At 37.6% G+C, this 17,132-nt stretch overlaps 1 protein-coding gene across 1 annotated transcript in view; it reads right to left on the reverse strand.

Moving 5' to 3' along the window:
- pdgfc (platelet derived growth factor C) overlaps nucleotides 1-15,977 on the reverse strand; it is a 43,177-nt gene extending 27,200 nt beyond the window's left edge. Inside the window, exon 1 of the mRNA XM_014469348.2 lies at nucleotides 15,077-15,977. Within this exon, the coding sequence (XP_014324834.1) occupies nucleotides 15,077-15,248 (172 nt within the window). The 5' untranslated portion in view covers nucleotides 15,249-15,977. The remainder of the gene's footprint in view (nucleotides 1-15,076) is intronic.
- Nucleotides 15,978-17,132: the final 1,155 nt, after the last annotated feature.

A 17,132-nucleotide genomic window follows, 5' to 3' on the forward strand; every position in this document is an offset into this window, starting at 1 on the left:
TTGTCTTCTATTGTATAATGTCATTTGTGTTTATGTAAAATTAAGGGAATCAATTGTAAATGCAGGCCACACCTTTCAGATTTGTAGCTGTAAAAAACAAAAGCAAAATGTTAAAAATTTCCTGTGGCTTGAATACTTTTGCATTGCTCTGTGATTATTTTTGGAAGTAGTTTAGAACTGGATGAAGAAATGGAGTCAAAACACTTTACCTGTTTAATATCCACACAGGTTGTTGGCTTCCTGCTGTCTGACAAAATGACTGCTCTCTGGCTCGCTCTGCTCATTAAAGATACTCTCAATCATCATTATCCACTTATTCTTCAACAACACCTTTTGGTTCACTAGCAACTTATAGCAGAAGCATATGTGAGAGCTGTAAGCACACTGCAGAACTTTCTATTTCACTTCTGGACCCAATGAGTGGTAGCAAAGCTTAAATCAGGGAACAGTAGCTGCTTCATTACCTCCTGAGATAAAAGTTCACAAAACAGATGCCATTCTCCACAGTGTGTGCACCCAGAAAATACTGCCTCCAAAACAATGACATTTCATTTTCTCTAGTGTCTAATTAATAGACATGATTGAATCAAACAATGAGAGTTTGAATGTGCTGATGACAACATTTAAAATAATATCAAAAATAAAATCATTGTTACTGCTGATTGGCTGAACAAGACATGGTCAGAGAAGCAGCAAAGAGGCTCATGCTAGCTCAAGATGAGCAGCAGACAAGATTACATTTAGTTTATTAATCCACAAATCTGGCCTTAATGAAAGAGTAGTAAGAAGAAGCCATTGCTGAAATAAATGAACTGCATCCAGGCGGCAAAGCAAACAAGTGGAAGAAGGTGTTGTGGCCAGAAAAGAGCAAAATATTTGGCCTAAAAGAGCCTATCACTAAGCAATCCAAACCTGAGAAACATGGTGGTGGCAGCATCATGCTGCATCAGAGTTTGTTAATGGCTGCAAAACAGTAGAGAATCGGGGAGAGTTTAAAATTCCAGCAGGACAATTACACTAAGCATACTGCCAGAGTTCCAATGGGACAGCTTAGGTCAAACAAATTCATGTTACAATGACCTAGTCAAAGCCTAGACCTACATCCAACAAAGTGCATATCAAAAGACTCTAAGATTGCTTTATATTGATGCTCTCCATCTGACTGAGCCTGAGGTATTTTGTGAAGACAATTGGGCAAAACTTTTAGCTGGTAGAGAAGCAACTCTAAAAGAGATGCAGGCCTAACAGTAGCACAGACAGTTTTTCAAACTATTGATGAAAAGAGAATAAATACTTATACATTGCATACTTTTTCTGTTTCTTTATGTAAAAAATGTCAAAATAATGTATAATTTTACTTTCTGTTTGTACATCACAATGTATACAATTGAAATAAAAAGGTTTGTGGTTGTAATTTGACAAAATCTGAAAATGTTTGAGGGGTCTGAATACTTTTGCGAGACCTTCATCAGCAATAACACCAGGGAGCCTCTCTCACCACTATTTACACTTTATTCATAATTTTTGAGTTTGCAAACGTGTGTGACATCCTTGGACGTCACCACCATACCTCTGCAACAGCAGATACATTTATACCAAACAGACAAGCCAGAGCAGTGACCTGCCTCAAACTGCAGCTAAGGCCTGCCGACAGACAGCGTGTTGAACAAACATTGCTGTCAAGGCAGAAAATGAAAGACAGAATTTGACAAATGGAGTTGGGCATGAAAGGTCTGCCTCGTCAGTGGTGTCTCATTAACTGCATGGGTCATTTTTATCTGTTGTCTAGGAAACTCTTAATTAGACGTAGATGAAGAAACATGAAGTCAAGAAACGGGAGAGGGGGAGTGAGGAAAGAGAGTCTTTCCAAGAAACTTCCCTCAACCCAAATAGTCTCTCTCTGTATTGTTAACGTCGGTTTATCTACTTCAGTTCAATTCAGTTTATTTACATAGCACCAATCACATAACAAGGCACCTTACAAAAAAGGCATTTCAGTCCAATCACACATACATTCAAACTGATCCTAGTTATCGAACAGTGCAGTCAAGTTTAGCTTATTATTAAAATGACCCTGTGGATTGTAGTGAGTCATTTTATTTTGTTTCAACTCAAACACCTTAAATGTATTTTATTTTTGGTTTACGTAGAAATGTATAAATTTTACATACCGTAAATTAAAAAACACCTTATGTGACTGAAGTCTGCAGAATGGCAACTTCAAAATACTCATGTTTGAAAAGATGTAAATGTCCAAACTAAATCCTCAGAATTTGCTCCATGAAGAATAAACATGGAGCAATATGACTTAAAAGGAGGAGCAAAGCTGGAAATATGCCTGTATCTCCATTTCTTGCTGAACAATGAATATCATTTCCCCTTTTTATACTAGTGAAAAACTACAAAATTACAACAAAGAAATCTGAATTAGCTTACATTGGGAAACAGTATAAAAAAGTTGTTTCATCACATAAGGAATGAAAAAATATACACTTTTGAATTCAAACTAACTGGAAGATGGGGAAGGAATGTAACGATTGTAATGTCTCACAAGAAAGTTCAAAGTTTGTTGATTAAAAATTACCCAGACTGAAACACAAACTCAGACTGAACCTTCTTTAAAAGCAATAATGATAAAAAAAAAATCTGACTGTGCTGCCTCTTTCACAGTTGATACAATCTCTGACCTAATGGCTGCTGGAAAATAGCTGCCAGGATCTCTGCAACCCTGCATAGACAGGTTGACTGAATAACAGCAATAAAAGGCATGCTTTGGGTATTTTGATTATTCCTTTGTGTTTACTACTTCAGCACTAACCCTGGGTTGCCAGGATAAAAAGGCTCAACCACCTGATGAAGAAGGCCGGCTCTGTTCTGGGAACGACTGTGGATCAAATGGAGATGATGGTGCAAAGAAGGATTCTTCATAACATGAAAAACAGGACATACAACCCTGACTATCCTTTTCATGAGGCCCTTATATAGTATCACAGCAGTGTCTTCAGTCAGAGGCCTTTTCAGAAGTGCTGTAATACAGACCCCTACAGGAGATCCTTCCTGCCACCGCCATCTGCTTCTAAAACTATTTGAAGAACTTTAATCTTAACCCTAACATAGTTAAAACATTTAATTTTTCTTTAAGTTCAAAAACATTTTTCTGAACTACATTGAATTGAAACAGAAATTTCACCCTTTCAGTAGTGGAAACATATTGCTTCAATTTTCTATTTTCCCAAAACTCATATTAGTCAGGTATGAGTAACGTGTCTACAACCAAGGTTATTAGTCAGTGAGTATTTTTATTGCCCTAAAAGCCTCAAAATGTTTTTCAAACCCATCATTGTCCTAACAAATTGATTTCTGAACATTGTGATGATTGATGCAACATAAAGTTGTTAAGGTAATTCTGAGCAAATGAATCCTCCAATTAAACAGCAACTTTTATTTTCTAATATTTAATTTAGACTTTTTTTTTTCTGTTCACCTTTCCATTACCGCTTAATACTGCAATGTGTTGCAATTTTAAAGATGTCACAAGCAAAGAGGAACTCAATGTGCACAATGTCACATAAAAAAATAACAGTAATTATATCAATAAACTGGATTCCATGTAACAAAACCACATAGGGAGGAAAAACTGAAGGCTTGTCCCTAACTTACTGGAAGTGAGAAGGGGTGAATGAGTAAAATGCATTCTTCCAGTAAGTAAAGGACTCCTGCCAAGTAATATGGTATATTGTACAAGGACATCAACTCTCATGAAACAACACAGTGACAGTTTAATACTCTTCATAAGTTTATTCAGTCTCCAACTGTGAATAGAGAAGATGAACCTCAAAGCAAAATACCCTCTATACAATACATAAATGTTTATTATGCTTTTGAAGAACAGCTTAAGATATGTGAGATCATTGTCTCTAGAGTCCTTGCTTTATTTTGTTTCTGAAGAAGTGAAGATAATCAGCTCCAGAGGTGACTCAGAACAGTTCTGGAATCACTGCTTAAAAAGTATCACTAACCTTGTTTATCAAATAGAGATTTTTCAGTATTATTCTATGTTCAGGCAGCTACAGATAAAGTCTGAATGCTTGCACAGTGGGCATAGTAACTCCAGTCTGTCATAAGGCCTAATAGCTAATGTGCAATTTTATTCCAGCTGGGCTGTAGAAATGGATACCCTCCCAGGGGGATCTAAGTGTAAGCATGCTATGGCAGAGCATATCCAGAAACCTATTTGTGCTTTGGGAAAAGCCATACATTCTGAAAATAGTGTGCGTTATTGGGTTACAGGCTATGTGTGCCACTGTCATAGTGTCATATATCACATCTCACCATGTGCTAGGTGACATAATCCAACCATCACGAGAAAGCGAACTGCAGATGATTACTGTGGCAGGTGTGCGTTTGTGTGTTTTATTTTGACCCTAAATAATATCATGGGTAATATATTTCACATTTACATTCAATACTTTCTGGTTCTTTTCTCTCTCTACCACCACTGACACTTTCAGATGATACAGTGTTGTTGTTACCATCTTCCTGTTGGAATGACATCATATCTCACATCCTAATAGCTGGTGATGAGAAATGAAAGCAAGCAAAGCGCAACAATAGAACCTTGATGGAGATTAATATTTGCATGATTGATCCTGTTATTCTTTGCACTGCTAAGAATCAGTAGAGCTTATTGATATTGCTGGGTTTCCTGAAACAGAACCTCCTTTTCAGCACAATCTGCACACTTAATAGAGCTGAGGTCAGGAATACTGCAAGACCTTAATATGAACCACCTTTATCCATTCCAGTACCAGGTTTGATGAGTGTCTGGGATCTCTGCTGCTGGAATGACCCCGATTTCAACACTAATAAAAAGGCATGGCAATGACTGTGCTTAAGCAATATATCTAACCTTAACCCTAAATCCTTTCAATAAGACATACTGTTCCTGATAAGAGAAGTGGTCAAATAGTTAGACAGAAATTTATTCTAGGCTTTTGTTCTTGGCTTCAGAAATCCTGTGGTCTCTCTGGAACTTGCTAAGGGACATGCGTCATAATGTGAGAGAGTCTGTATCATATATATATATGTATATATACAGTACAGACCAAAAGTTTGGAAACACCTTTCTAATTCTATGGGTTTTCTTAATTTTCATGACTATTTATAAGGTAAGAAATCCCCCTTATTAACCTGACAGGGCACAGCTATGAAGTGAAAACCATTTCAGGTGACTACCTCTTGAAGCTCATCAAGAAAATGCAGAGTGTGTGCAAAGCAGTAATCACAGCAAAAGGTTGCTACTCTGAAGAAACTAGAATATAAGGGGTATTTTTAGTTGTTTTACACTTTTTTGTTTAGTGCATATTTCCACATGTGTTATTCATAGTTTTGATGCCTTCAGTGTGAATCTACAATGTCAATAGTCATGAAAATAAAGGAAACTCACTGAATTAAAAGGTGTGTCCAAACTTTCGGTCTGTACTATATATATATATATATATATATATATATATATATATATATATATATATATATATATATATATATATATATATATATATATATATATACAGTATATATATTTAACATTACTGAAGTTGTTTACTGTATTATGAATCCTCTTAGCAATACATACTGTTTAAAATAAAAGCTTTAAAGCCAAACTTGAATATAAGTGTACACAAGGGTGCATAAGTTCAGATTTGCCTAAATTAGCTTTAGTAAGTTTAGTGCACATTCAACTTCTATGAAAGTATTCATTTACATTTAAAGATAACATTAATTCAAAAAGATTCTTGATAAACAATAAAAAAAATAAAACAAAATTAACTCAATGTACTAAGCAAACAAGAAACATGAAATGTTTAAAGTAGCTGTAAAAAAAACAAAAACTTTCAATATATGCATATTACAATAAGCAGCAAACTGCTGAAACACCCAGTGGATTGTGATTTTTTCATAAATAGTTAAATGATAACATAAACACAAAGCACTTTAAGTGACAGCTAATCAAGTGCAAGCAGCATGTCGAATACTGATGAGCCTTCATGCTACTAATGTCCCCATTAAGGCATTTAGCTCCCCTTCAATCTGTCAACTAATAAAAAAAATCTAATCAGTCAACCAGAAATAATATTTGCACAATGAATAGCATTTAGCACAACAGGCCCAGAAAAAAAATGTCTGCATTTGACCTGACAAACAAACCTGGTACTATATTGTAGCTACACTGCAAACAGTCAGACAGCAGCAATCTGAGTAAGAGTGCAGGAGTAGTTCACTGGATTTGTGTTTTATTGCTACCAAATGTAAAACATAGTTGAAAACTGTGGTATCTATTAAGACCCATCCCAAGGAGCAATCAGTACCAACACTCAGGTCATCTCATTTACTGCCCAAACCTGTTCTGGACTGTAGCTATGTGTGTATGTAAACAGCATGAGGCTGTTCACACATACTTAATGTTTGCTGATGCGTTCTAAAATTAGACCGCTTAATGATGGAGCGTGATAACCATGAAATGCCTCTGCCGCATCAGATGTACTAAGTGGTTTGGTTTTACACATGATGGGTCCTGCAGATCATTACAGGAAGGAAGAGAGGAAAGGAAGGTGAAAAGCGTTCAGCATTGTGAGCTCAGACACGCTGGTCATCAAGCACTGCAGATTCAGTATTTATAAAACATTTAGGTAAAAAGGGGGAGAATGAGATGTAAAATAAACTTTTTTGAGCTGTAGTCTCCAGCTGAGCTCTCGCCCCAGAGACTCTCTCCTCAACCCCTTCAGACTAGCGGCAGCAGCAATTAGCAAACACGTGATGGAACTAATTCTTGCTGGTAACAAACCAACTTTCCATGTTGAAGTTCTGACCTCATGTGGTGTTTCAGTTGTTCTTCCAACTTAGATCTGGAAAATTTCAACTTCCAAGTGTAGAGCACAGCATGATCCTCATAAATGTAGTTGTTAGGAAAATATAACAACTTGAGTGTTGCAATGAACAGAGTTTCTATAATTACCGTGATCTGTCGTTGTAATTTTGTTGTTTGTATGATAACCCCTGCTGAGGTTACCATACAAACTTCTTCTCAGCCCAACGCTCCTAGGAGCAGCTGTAAACGGCATAATGGAAAGACAAATTGTGATGACAAGCTGAAGGCGGTGTGTTGAAAGAGTAGGAGCTTCCTAAAGAGACAAAGGTGAAATTTCAAGGGTTCAAACTGCAGTCATTTCTTTTAACATATGTTTGATATAGGCACCATTTTTGTAACAACTGAAAGCAACAAGGTTACTTGATTGTGCTATAAAATGGCACAATCATCAAATTTTTGATGAGGGAAAAACATTATAACATGATGTAAAGTTGAAAAAAAAAGATTTACATAAACTCCTCCTCCTTTTTTAAAAATAAAAGTTTGCTGATGTGTCAGATTGTTGAAAGGGAATACTTTTAAATTTTTTGCACTTCGATTAACTTGGGATAGGTTGGGATATTTGGGAAAGAATGTGAGGAATGCACCGAGTTAAATAATGCTTTATCAACAGTATGCAGCAAGCAGTCTGTGACAAATTAACACAGAGTGTGCAACTAATTCAACAGAATGTAGAAGATGTTCATAAATCATACCCTGTTTTTAACTGTATTCCTTATCTAGCTTTTGAATAAATGCTATTTTCATCTGAATGCAAATTTCACCATAAAAGCATTTTTCAGAAATTTGTTTTTGGCTTCAACTCCATGTTACTCCAACACAAGGTCACTGAGTTACAGCACAAAACCCTTGAAAAAAATCTCTCTACTAGAACATTTTTTCATTTTAAGTTGACCATCTCAAATTCTGGCAGCCAAAAGATCCCAAGTGATTATGAAGCTACTAAGCTCTGCATAAAGGCGCACCGGATGAGTTTCTTAAAGCCCTAAGATGGTTGTACTGTTTAAACAGTGGAAGCAAGATTTGTCAAGATCCTGTTTTATAGGAAGCAAGATCTGTTGCAGCAAGAAAGATAATTATTCTAGTCATCAATTAAGGATCATTAAAAATCCCTGCCTTCTCTCTGAGCTCATATTTCAGATTTTATCATTTTTGTTTATATTCTACAGTACATATGATTAATCATTGGAGGACAGCACATTTTCCTGTTCTGTCTGAGCTTGTCCTGTCATCATTTGGAAAATTGCAACTAGGTGAAGATTACAATAAATAGAGAATCACTGTTCATTGCAACCCTGAGGCCGATTTATTTTCCAAACAACAAAATTTATGAGGCTCAGGTTGTGCTCTGCACTCGGAAGTTGGAATTTCCCGGATCCAAGATGGAAAAACAACTGAAACTCCTCCTGAGGTCGGAATTTCAACATGGAAAGCTGGAGGTTTCTTACCAGCAACAATTTCAAACTCCACAATGGTGATATGCATCTAACATGATGAAAGCTGCTAAAGTGAACAGTTTTATGTAGACTTCTGGGTTTACATCTCATTACACCAGTACTGTCCTTCGTGTATTTGTAAAAATGTTTCCCTCGCGTTTGAATGCATATTTGCTTATGGTAGCTAGTTTGGTCACTGATCACCATAATCAGATGCAACAAGTACTCTAATGACTGAAATAATCAGTCAGCGGAACTTGTAATTTTTTATATACCAAAATTAAAAGAGTTATTTACTTAAAACAAGCTTCTATAGTTTGCTCTTTTTTCATTTGCACCAGAAACTAGACTGAAAATACTTGGCAAGATTGTGTGTTTTTGCAGTGTGGTCAAAGTGGAAGACATGGGCATACCTTGTTAGAAAAGTGACTATTTAAGAACTAATTTTTCCTGACCCTGCTGCTGCTTTTAGTAAAACCATTTAACAAGCGACATTTTTAAAAAGCTATGAATTGGAAGTTATTTGTAATATTTCAGAAAGTGAAGCACGGAAAACACCAGCACACTGCTTTCAAAGAAAAATAAATGGTCAAAGCTTGAGATGTCCTAATCCAATCCGTCTCTATCATGATAGCAGAAATGCTGGAATTAGCCTAGCCAAACGCACCGCACAGTAACACCAGGACTAAGACCTGAGTTAGTTGAAAACAATAGCTCTATATAATTTTAGTACGAGGCAGAGTATAAACAAAGTTTATGTTCTGTGTCTTACTAAAATTAGAGAGCATTGTTTCCGTCAGCCAATGCACCTTCCTGGTTCTGATTATGGGTCATCCAACCACGATTCATAACAGCATAGTTTTGTTTGCATGCTGTTCTGCCAACTTTTAGCAACATACATAAATTAAGAACTTTAAACTGTTTTCTTATTGGAGACCAGAGTATTTCCATTTGATGTTTATCTTCAGACAACCATTACTGGCTAAAGCCTGGCCTAACCACACACAGCTTGACAAACATTAATTTACTATGGCACAGGAAAGTTTGTGTGGACCTTTTTCTGACAGTACAAGTTAAACATTTTTTTTGAAAACTCCTGACTTTGGGACAGCTGGAGTGCGGGCTCCCTGAAATGACAAACAGCAGGCACGCATTGGCATGCTTTGCTTGCCAAATACAGCATTGCATGTTCAAATAGTGCTGACAGGGAAAACTTAGACACTTTTATACATGGTCTTCCAGTGAGGTTTCATGAAAAAATACATCAACAGAGCTGTCTGCATTCGGTAGTCTCTGAAAATTGCTGGCAGTAGTATAAAGATTTACTAAAAGGATTTTCATTTGCACTCAGATTAACTTTTATAGGATAATTATTATGTTTGGGATATCCATGAAAGTAAAAGTAGAAAGAATAATCTTCATAAGCCGGAATATATGTTATTTTTTCTGGATGTTTTTGTGTTTGACCCGTCTTTGGGTATGTGGTTTTTATCTGACAACCATTCTAAGTGGTCTCGCTGTTGCCCTTTTCGCCTTTCAATGATTTCATTGAACATTGAAACCATTCATGTTCCTAGATGGCTTTAATTTAAAGGAAGTTTTCCCACTGATATAAACCCAACACAGCGATGAACTGCATAGTGCTTCATTCATTCAAGCATCAAAGTGGAGACTATTCTAAGCGTTTCCATTATGCTGAAGAAGCATCTGACCTGTGTTAAATAATGAATGGAGACACGCATTTTTATTTCACTAGTTTAAGAGTCATATCGTAATTTAAAAGTTAGGCACAATGGAGGAAACCCTTAAAATGCCATCGAGGAAATCTGAATGCCAGCTGGCTTCACTTCTAGAAGCTGGCAGAAGGGGTTTGACTCTACATAAATCACTATGTCTGCTCTGGACAGGACAAATTTTGTAATAGTTGGCTAAGAAAGAAACAATAACATTATTTTGTATGCATCAACTGGGCAGCTTATGTTGAAGTGATGAATAAGTGTGTTCATTTATAAGAGAGAATTAGTTTCTTTCGATCTAGAAAATCATGGCTGAGTTGGAGGATCTCCAAAACTGCAACTTGGATGTTTCTGGTCTGCAGTCATGTGAAAATGAACAGAGTTCACCAGACATGGATAACCGTGTTATCCATGATAAGGTTTATTGATGGACAGGAGAGAAATTCAATGGTGTCAGAATGAAGAGAATCAGTTTGTTGGGTATGGGGCTGCAAAGCTGCAGTCCAGTCAGCACACCCTACTGCCATTAGTGCCAAAGCTATGTAGGTGAGCATCAAAGCTGCACTGCAGAGCAGAGGATGGAGGAAAGCTGGTCTTACAAATCCTGTTTTATTTTGTATCACATTAATGGAGAGGCGCATGTGCCAGGTTACCTCAGAAGCACATGCCAGCCTGATGCAGTATAGAAAAAAGATCAAATACTTTGATTTCCTCCATATGGATTTTACTTTGACATGTACAACCTTTCAAAGCATTATCGCAGGTATTCCCTCTTCAGTATATATAAAAATGCCATATATATCAAACATAGCTTAAAAAAAATTTAACTTTCCAATTCAATGCCTTGAAATTGAGCCAGTGTCTCTTTAAGAAGCTCCTGTTCTTTTCGACATTCTGCCTTCAGCATGTCATCGCAACGTTTCGCCATTAAGCCGTTTATAAATGTTCTTATCAATTTTGGAAGACGAAGTAGTTCATATGCTAAGCTTCACAGTTCCACCAGATTTTTGCCATTTGCAGCTGTCACTAGTCTGGGGGAACTGAGTGGGGGAGTTGAGAGAGAGAGATGGAAATTGTGAGTGTGAGGTTCTCTGTAAAGAGGAAGGTCAACTTGGAGTTTGCAACTCCGAGGAGATGGGTTATAATGATTCCTCAAACATGCATAAAAGGATCAAAGCAACACTCCAGGTATGTTTGTGATGGAGGAATAAAAACTTAGATTTTACATTATACCCTACCGTTTAAGTGGGCTGTTCATGTCAATGAATGACTGATTGTTCCTGTTTGTTAAAAAAATACCCACTGAAAATATCTTACTTGTTTATATCCTAGCATGTAAAGCACCTCTGCCCTGAAAGTATGCATATGTGGGACAGTGCACATGTTCCCCATAGGCCTGTGACCCCCTTAACCTTTGTCCTCCTCCCTAATCTCATAATCTTTAGAGGAACAGCAGTCCCTGTGATCACTGGCTGGTCCAGTGGGGTGCATACATTCCTCTGATGGTTCAGGGTGTACCGTATCAGAATATCACAGGTAATCCTTATCTCCTACAAATATCTCCTGCTAGATTCTTCTGATGAGATCTGGGCCTGTGCTGATGGCAGAGTGAGGCAGGGATGAAAACAAACCTTCCACAGTAAACACAAGAGAAACCACTTAACTCAGAGAGGTGATATGAGGAGGCGCCCTCTGAGATGACCTGTCTGATTGGGAAGCTGAGATGCATTCTCTGCTGGATGTGCAGTCTTGACAACTGGAGTCTCGGCCAGCAAATCATAGCTTACGGTAATGTTAGAGGGCACAGTGAACTCTACAGCATTAAAAAAGCCATCATAGCTTAATAGCACAAGTTCAAACAGGCCAGGAAGTAATAAACAGAAGTCAGGGTGAAGTGTAGCTTTATAAAAACTCTATTTGCAAAGCATTGATTTACCTCAGCACAGCATTTTAATGATCAAAATATAAATGTCTATCATTTTCCTTGTCTAATATAAAATACATTTTATAGAAACACTAAAAGTAGATTCCCTTTAACTGGCTATAGAAAATAAATAATGTATCTCCTGAGGCTTTAATAAAGGGCCAAAGTTGTATTTTTTACAGCTGTAGGGAAACGCACCCACAGAAATTATGGTTTAACAGAGCAATCCTTTCCAGTTCTTAAGGGAATCCTTGAATAATTAGCTTTCAAATAAAGTCATAGAACAACATGTTACTATTACTAACCTCTCTTTGGTGATAAATGTAGGTATATTTGCTGTGATTTGATCAAACTGGTGGCTGGGTGTCTGAAAGCCAGTGAGTAAACATTACACTTATGTTTTTCAGACTCATCTAAAAAACGCCACTTTCCATGTCCCTGCTGAGGAAGAGCTATCCCACAGCATGATGCTGCTACTACCATATTTCACAGAGGAGATGGTGTGTCCAGGGCAGAGATGTTCCCAAATCATTTTTTCTAAGTCCCAATCAAGTCTCAAGTCTTTTGCTCTGATTCAAAGTCAAGTGTCAATTCTCTAATGACTGAAAAAACGTCCAGGTCACTTCTAACCCTGGATTAGCTCCTTCTAATCCAGGTTCAAAATCCAAACCTGTCCCTTTTGTCCTTAGGCCTTAATTACATGAGACAAGTAACTTTTAGTCTTTTTATGTGCATTCACAGCAATATGTTTATTATTTCACATTTAATTTACTATCCAAATATATGTTTGACTGTTTTATATTATTTTCAAAATTGTTCAAATATAACATCTGCCAATTTGAAAATATAAATAGACATTTGAAATAGATTAAAATAGGTTTATGTTCAACTTCTTAATGAATCAAAAAAGTCTGTGTTTCTATGTCATAACTAATTTAGCAGCTGTTTTCCAACTACTTGTCTATATTTAATAATCTAGCTTGGAACATTTTCTTCTCCTCACTCTAAGCTGTAAAAGTTTTAATATCCGGGACGATTAAAACCTTCAGTTTTTCAAAGTTTTTTTTAAACTCAGTTTGCTTAGCTTACTTTTCAAAAGCCTTTTAAAATATAGGTTTGGACGTTTTGGTTTTTTTTTTTAAAGGGACAGAATCTTTTATTCACAAAAGCATGAAATCCAGGAAGTGAAATGATATGTTGATCTGGCCAGACGACTTTTAACCCTTTTTCAGTTTGCAAACTGTACACAGCTGAGCTGCTCTTCTAAATGAGATATCTCTACTGTAGTTTTTAATCTGTAAGCATTAGGCATGCAGGTAACACACGGAAATGTCGAGAGCAATATTAAATTTCCAGGGAGGGAGGAAGATAAATGTTAATTCATGAGGACGAGATGAAATATTTAGACTGCGGTGTTGGAACCCTTTTCTTTCTTGAGTTCTGTCAAAATCATTTACTGTGACTGATGGATATCTACACAGCACTCGCTCACAGCTGGAGAAGTTCCCATCTGATATCTTATGGAGTCATCAGCAGCCACTTGCCAAGTTTAATACGACTGGGGACAGTAATTCTCAAAGCAACTACTACTAAACATGCCAGACAGGTTTGGCTCTCTCCCCACAATCCAATCGATATCACATTGTGTGTCAAAGCGTCAGAAATCAAGTGGGGCAGCACAGTGAGCATTCAGACACCAGTGAAAGGTCACAGGCTGCTTGACCATCGTCTCCTCTCTCATCTTTGCTGTGCTTCCCTCCTCAGTTGTCCTGATTAAACCTGGAAGTCCCATTGAGGGGCTCTGATTTCCCAGCCCTGACTGTTACTGTAGTGAAGTCACTGTTGCATGTCCTCCTCCCGACTGATAAATGGATTTTGACACATCTACTGAAACTTACAACAAATACATCTTCTTCTTCATCCTACACATAATGTCATGAAAACCTCTAATACTACATTGTTGATTTCACTCGTTAAGATTATTTTTAACCCTTTAGTATGTAGCCACAGGAATTTGCAAACTTTCGGTTGAAAAGTTTTGAAATTGTGGAGCACACGACTTGCTCACAGATTAGAAGCACTCTGTAGTCAAAAGAAGAAAAAACTTAACTTACCAATAATGATTAATTTATTATGTCATTTGGTGAATTCTGAACTAGATGAATAAGGAGAGTGTAATGCCTGAGTCCCACATTTCTCACCCCACCGAACATCTAATTCCTGCCCTGGTGATGGGGTCTGTTAATGATCTCAGTAAAACAGTACAATTTTACACATTACTGGTTATTAATTGTTTACTTTATTAACTCTACAACCGCAGATGCTAATGACTTCTTAAAATTACTTAATTGTTTTTTTGTTCCAGCAACATGGCATGATTGATTGCTTCATCCTGCTTTCAGCTTTTAGACATGCGCACTACACCATAGAAAGTTTTAAGAGGGTACCTTTAATCAAAGGTCATAACTGTCAGTCATACAATGGCATGATGAGAGCTTAAGAACTTTTGATTAAGGTCTGAAAGATACCACTGTCTGCAGCCAGTGCTGCACACTCCCAACTCCCCAAACAACAAAGAACTCGGTTGTCAGAAATCCCATGATGACAAAAATACACGCTTCCAGCTAGAGATAAACTTGCCCTTAACATGAGATGAACATAAAACATAAGAAAACATCATTTCTGAATTAATGCGCTTGATCCCAGTCAGTTCAGTAGGTAAGTAAATTACATGGCCTGGAGCAATTTCTGTTGGATGAATGGAGCCTTTTTATCCTCACAAGGAAAACTTTTCCCCAGGGAGGCAGAATTTCAGGAGGGTTTCCCCTCCTATGTATACATACAAGGGTAAACTTTAAAGGTAAGAGGTAATTTGCAACTTCTCAACCTGAGTAATGCTGTTTGAACTAACTGAAATGCAACCTATCACACAATTTCACATGCACTTTTAGGAGTGACTTAAAGCCAAGTAAGAAGGAATCTTTTGCTATGTCCGTGTGAGAAAGTTACAAGGCAATGTGCACTTTAATAACTTTAAGAAAGACAGGCTTACCGTTTGGCTCCTTTATACTTGAAAGTTGTAATTTGCTGACATCACTGGATTCGGCTTCTGTGCCATATTGTTGGAGAAGCGATGCAAGAAGGAATATTAATAAAAGGATCATTTGGATGAGTGGTAGTTGGCGATCACAAAGCTGGACTCTGGTCTGGATCACCACAAACATGCGGGACACAAGTGTAGTTTTGGGCACATCTGGAGAGTACAAGCAGTGAGTAAAATCCACATAATCTTAATCATAAATTCTTCCTCATAACACGAGAAAACATGTAACTGATGAATGAGAATCTTCTCCAAGGCGTTCAAACTTGTTTCTGCTGCGCAGTGCGGGTGCGCACCTGTTGGCTCTGAGGAAAGTCGAATATTTGTGCTGAAGAAAGTTTAAGCAATTAAAATCCCAGCAACATGGTTTGAAAATCGCCTTTATGCACGCGTATCATCTATGGCACAGGGCGATCAAAAATACACAGATGCATTTCGGCTCAATTGCGCGCTCATGGTGCATTCCACACTTCGTCATATAAATCCCGTCAGATCTTTACGCATAAGAACCAAAGCTCTCACACAGAGAGAGACTGCGAGGGAGTCCAGCAACCTGATACAGTCCGAGCAGAGAAAGCTATCCGGAACTCCGAGACGAGATCTGTTGTCTGGCGCAGTCAAGAGTCATAACTTGTAGACTGAGATAAAATATCGCTGCGCTGACGGGGTTGGGTTTTTGGAGACTGGCAACTGAAGGCACAACAGGTGCTGCGCATAAAGCACAACTTTCCAACCAAGGGAACTCCCCTGGATGTTAACCATTACGTTGCTGTCTGGGTCTATGATGTCCTTTGCCGTCCCATTCTGTCCTCCAATGACTTTCTTCCACTGTTTTCAAGCTTCAGGATTCAAAAAGAGAAAAAAAACACGTCAGCTTGGCTCGCAAGACGAAGACGGGATCAAGTAATAGCTTTGCAGAAGCCTCTAAAGAAAGAAATGACACGTGGTCCAATTAGTTAATAACAGTAGAACTACATAAATTAACCAAAAACTACTAAATAAAAAAGTATAAAACTAAGATAACGAATGGTTTTTTTTTGGTTTATCCCTCTGTGTGAGAGAAATAAGCTTTGTTGTTGTTGTTGTAGTAATAGTAGGAACAACCATTATTTGCTAATTTAATCCACTTCATTAGGATTTATGATATCTGTAATCTTGAACATTTGATTGGAATAATATGAAAATATTTATTATGCAAAGTTATCTTCTGATAACTTTGCATCATATCGCAAAGATACTCATAGGAGTATGCTTTATACTTCCTCACTGAGGAAACTGAATTATCCATAAAAGCACATTTTAAAAAATATTTTTAACAAGCTACTTTAACTTCTCAGTACAGTGAATTGAAGTCAAAAAATGTCCAATTGGACACTAAATTCTTTTATCATTCATGTTTCTGAGGAAGGAAATGTTAAAGGGCTTCCCAATTTGTTATATCAAAGCAGAGTTGCTGCTTGGAACAATACTCCCTCCTGTTCCCAATTTCCTTTTCTCTCCAGCACGGTGCACTGCCTCATCAACTGTGTTTCATGTGGTTCCTCCCACCCCACTGTTGGCTAAACCCACCAGTATCCCCACGCTGTAGGTTAAATCTGCTGCAGCACAGACACAACAATCAAAGGAGTTCTGGAGACATATTGAACCTATTGAGTTAGACGCATGATGCAATGCTGCAGCAATTTACCCCCAGTCTCGCATAGCTCAGAACTACACAGCACTACCACCTCAAAGAGAGCAAAGAGCAGCCTTCTCTGTAGCACCAAGTTTAAGGGAGAGTCTTTTGTGCTTTTAATCTAAGTGAACTGCTTAAAGAAAAAAGCATGGCACATTGATGCAGTCATTTCATAATTGTATTGCCCCTGTGGAGGGGGGCAAATGGAGGTCTTCATGTGTTTTCTGCAAGGGCCAAGGCCCTTTTGTGTAAAGGAGAGTATCACATTCCAGCTCTGCAAGGGCCTGCAGCAGATGTCAGCACTTCACTTTGTGGAATCCCTCTCTTTTACAC

Source organism: Xiphophorus maculatus, chromosome 23 (assembly GCF_002775205.1).
Source record: "Xiphophorus maculatus strain JP 163 A chromosome 23, X_maculatus-5.0-male, whole genome shotgun sequence".
Taxonomy (NCBI): domain Eukaryota; kingdom Metazoa; phylum Chordata; class Actinopteri; order Cyprinodontiformes; family Poeciliidae; genus Xiphophorus; species Xiphophorus maculatus.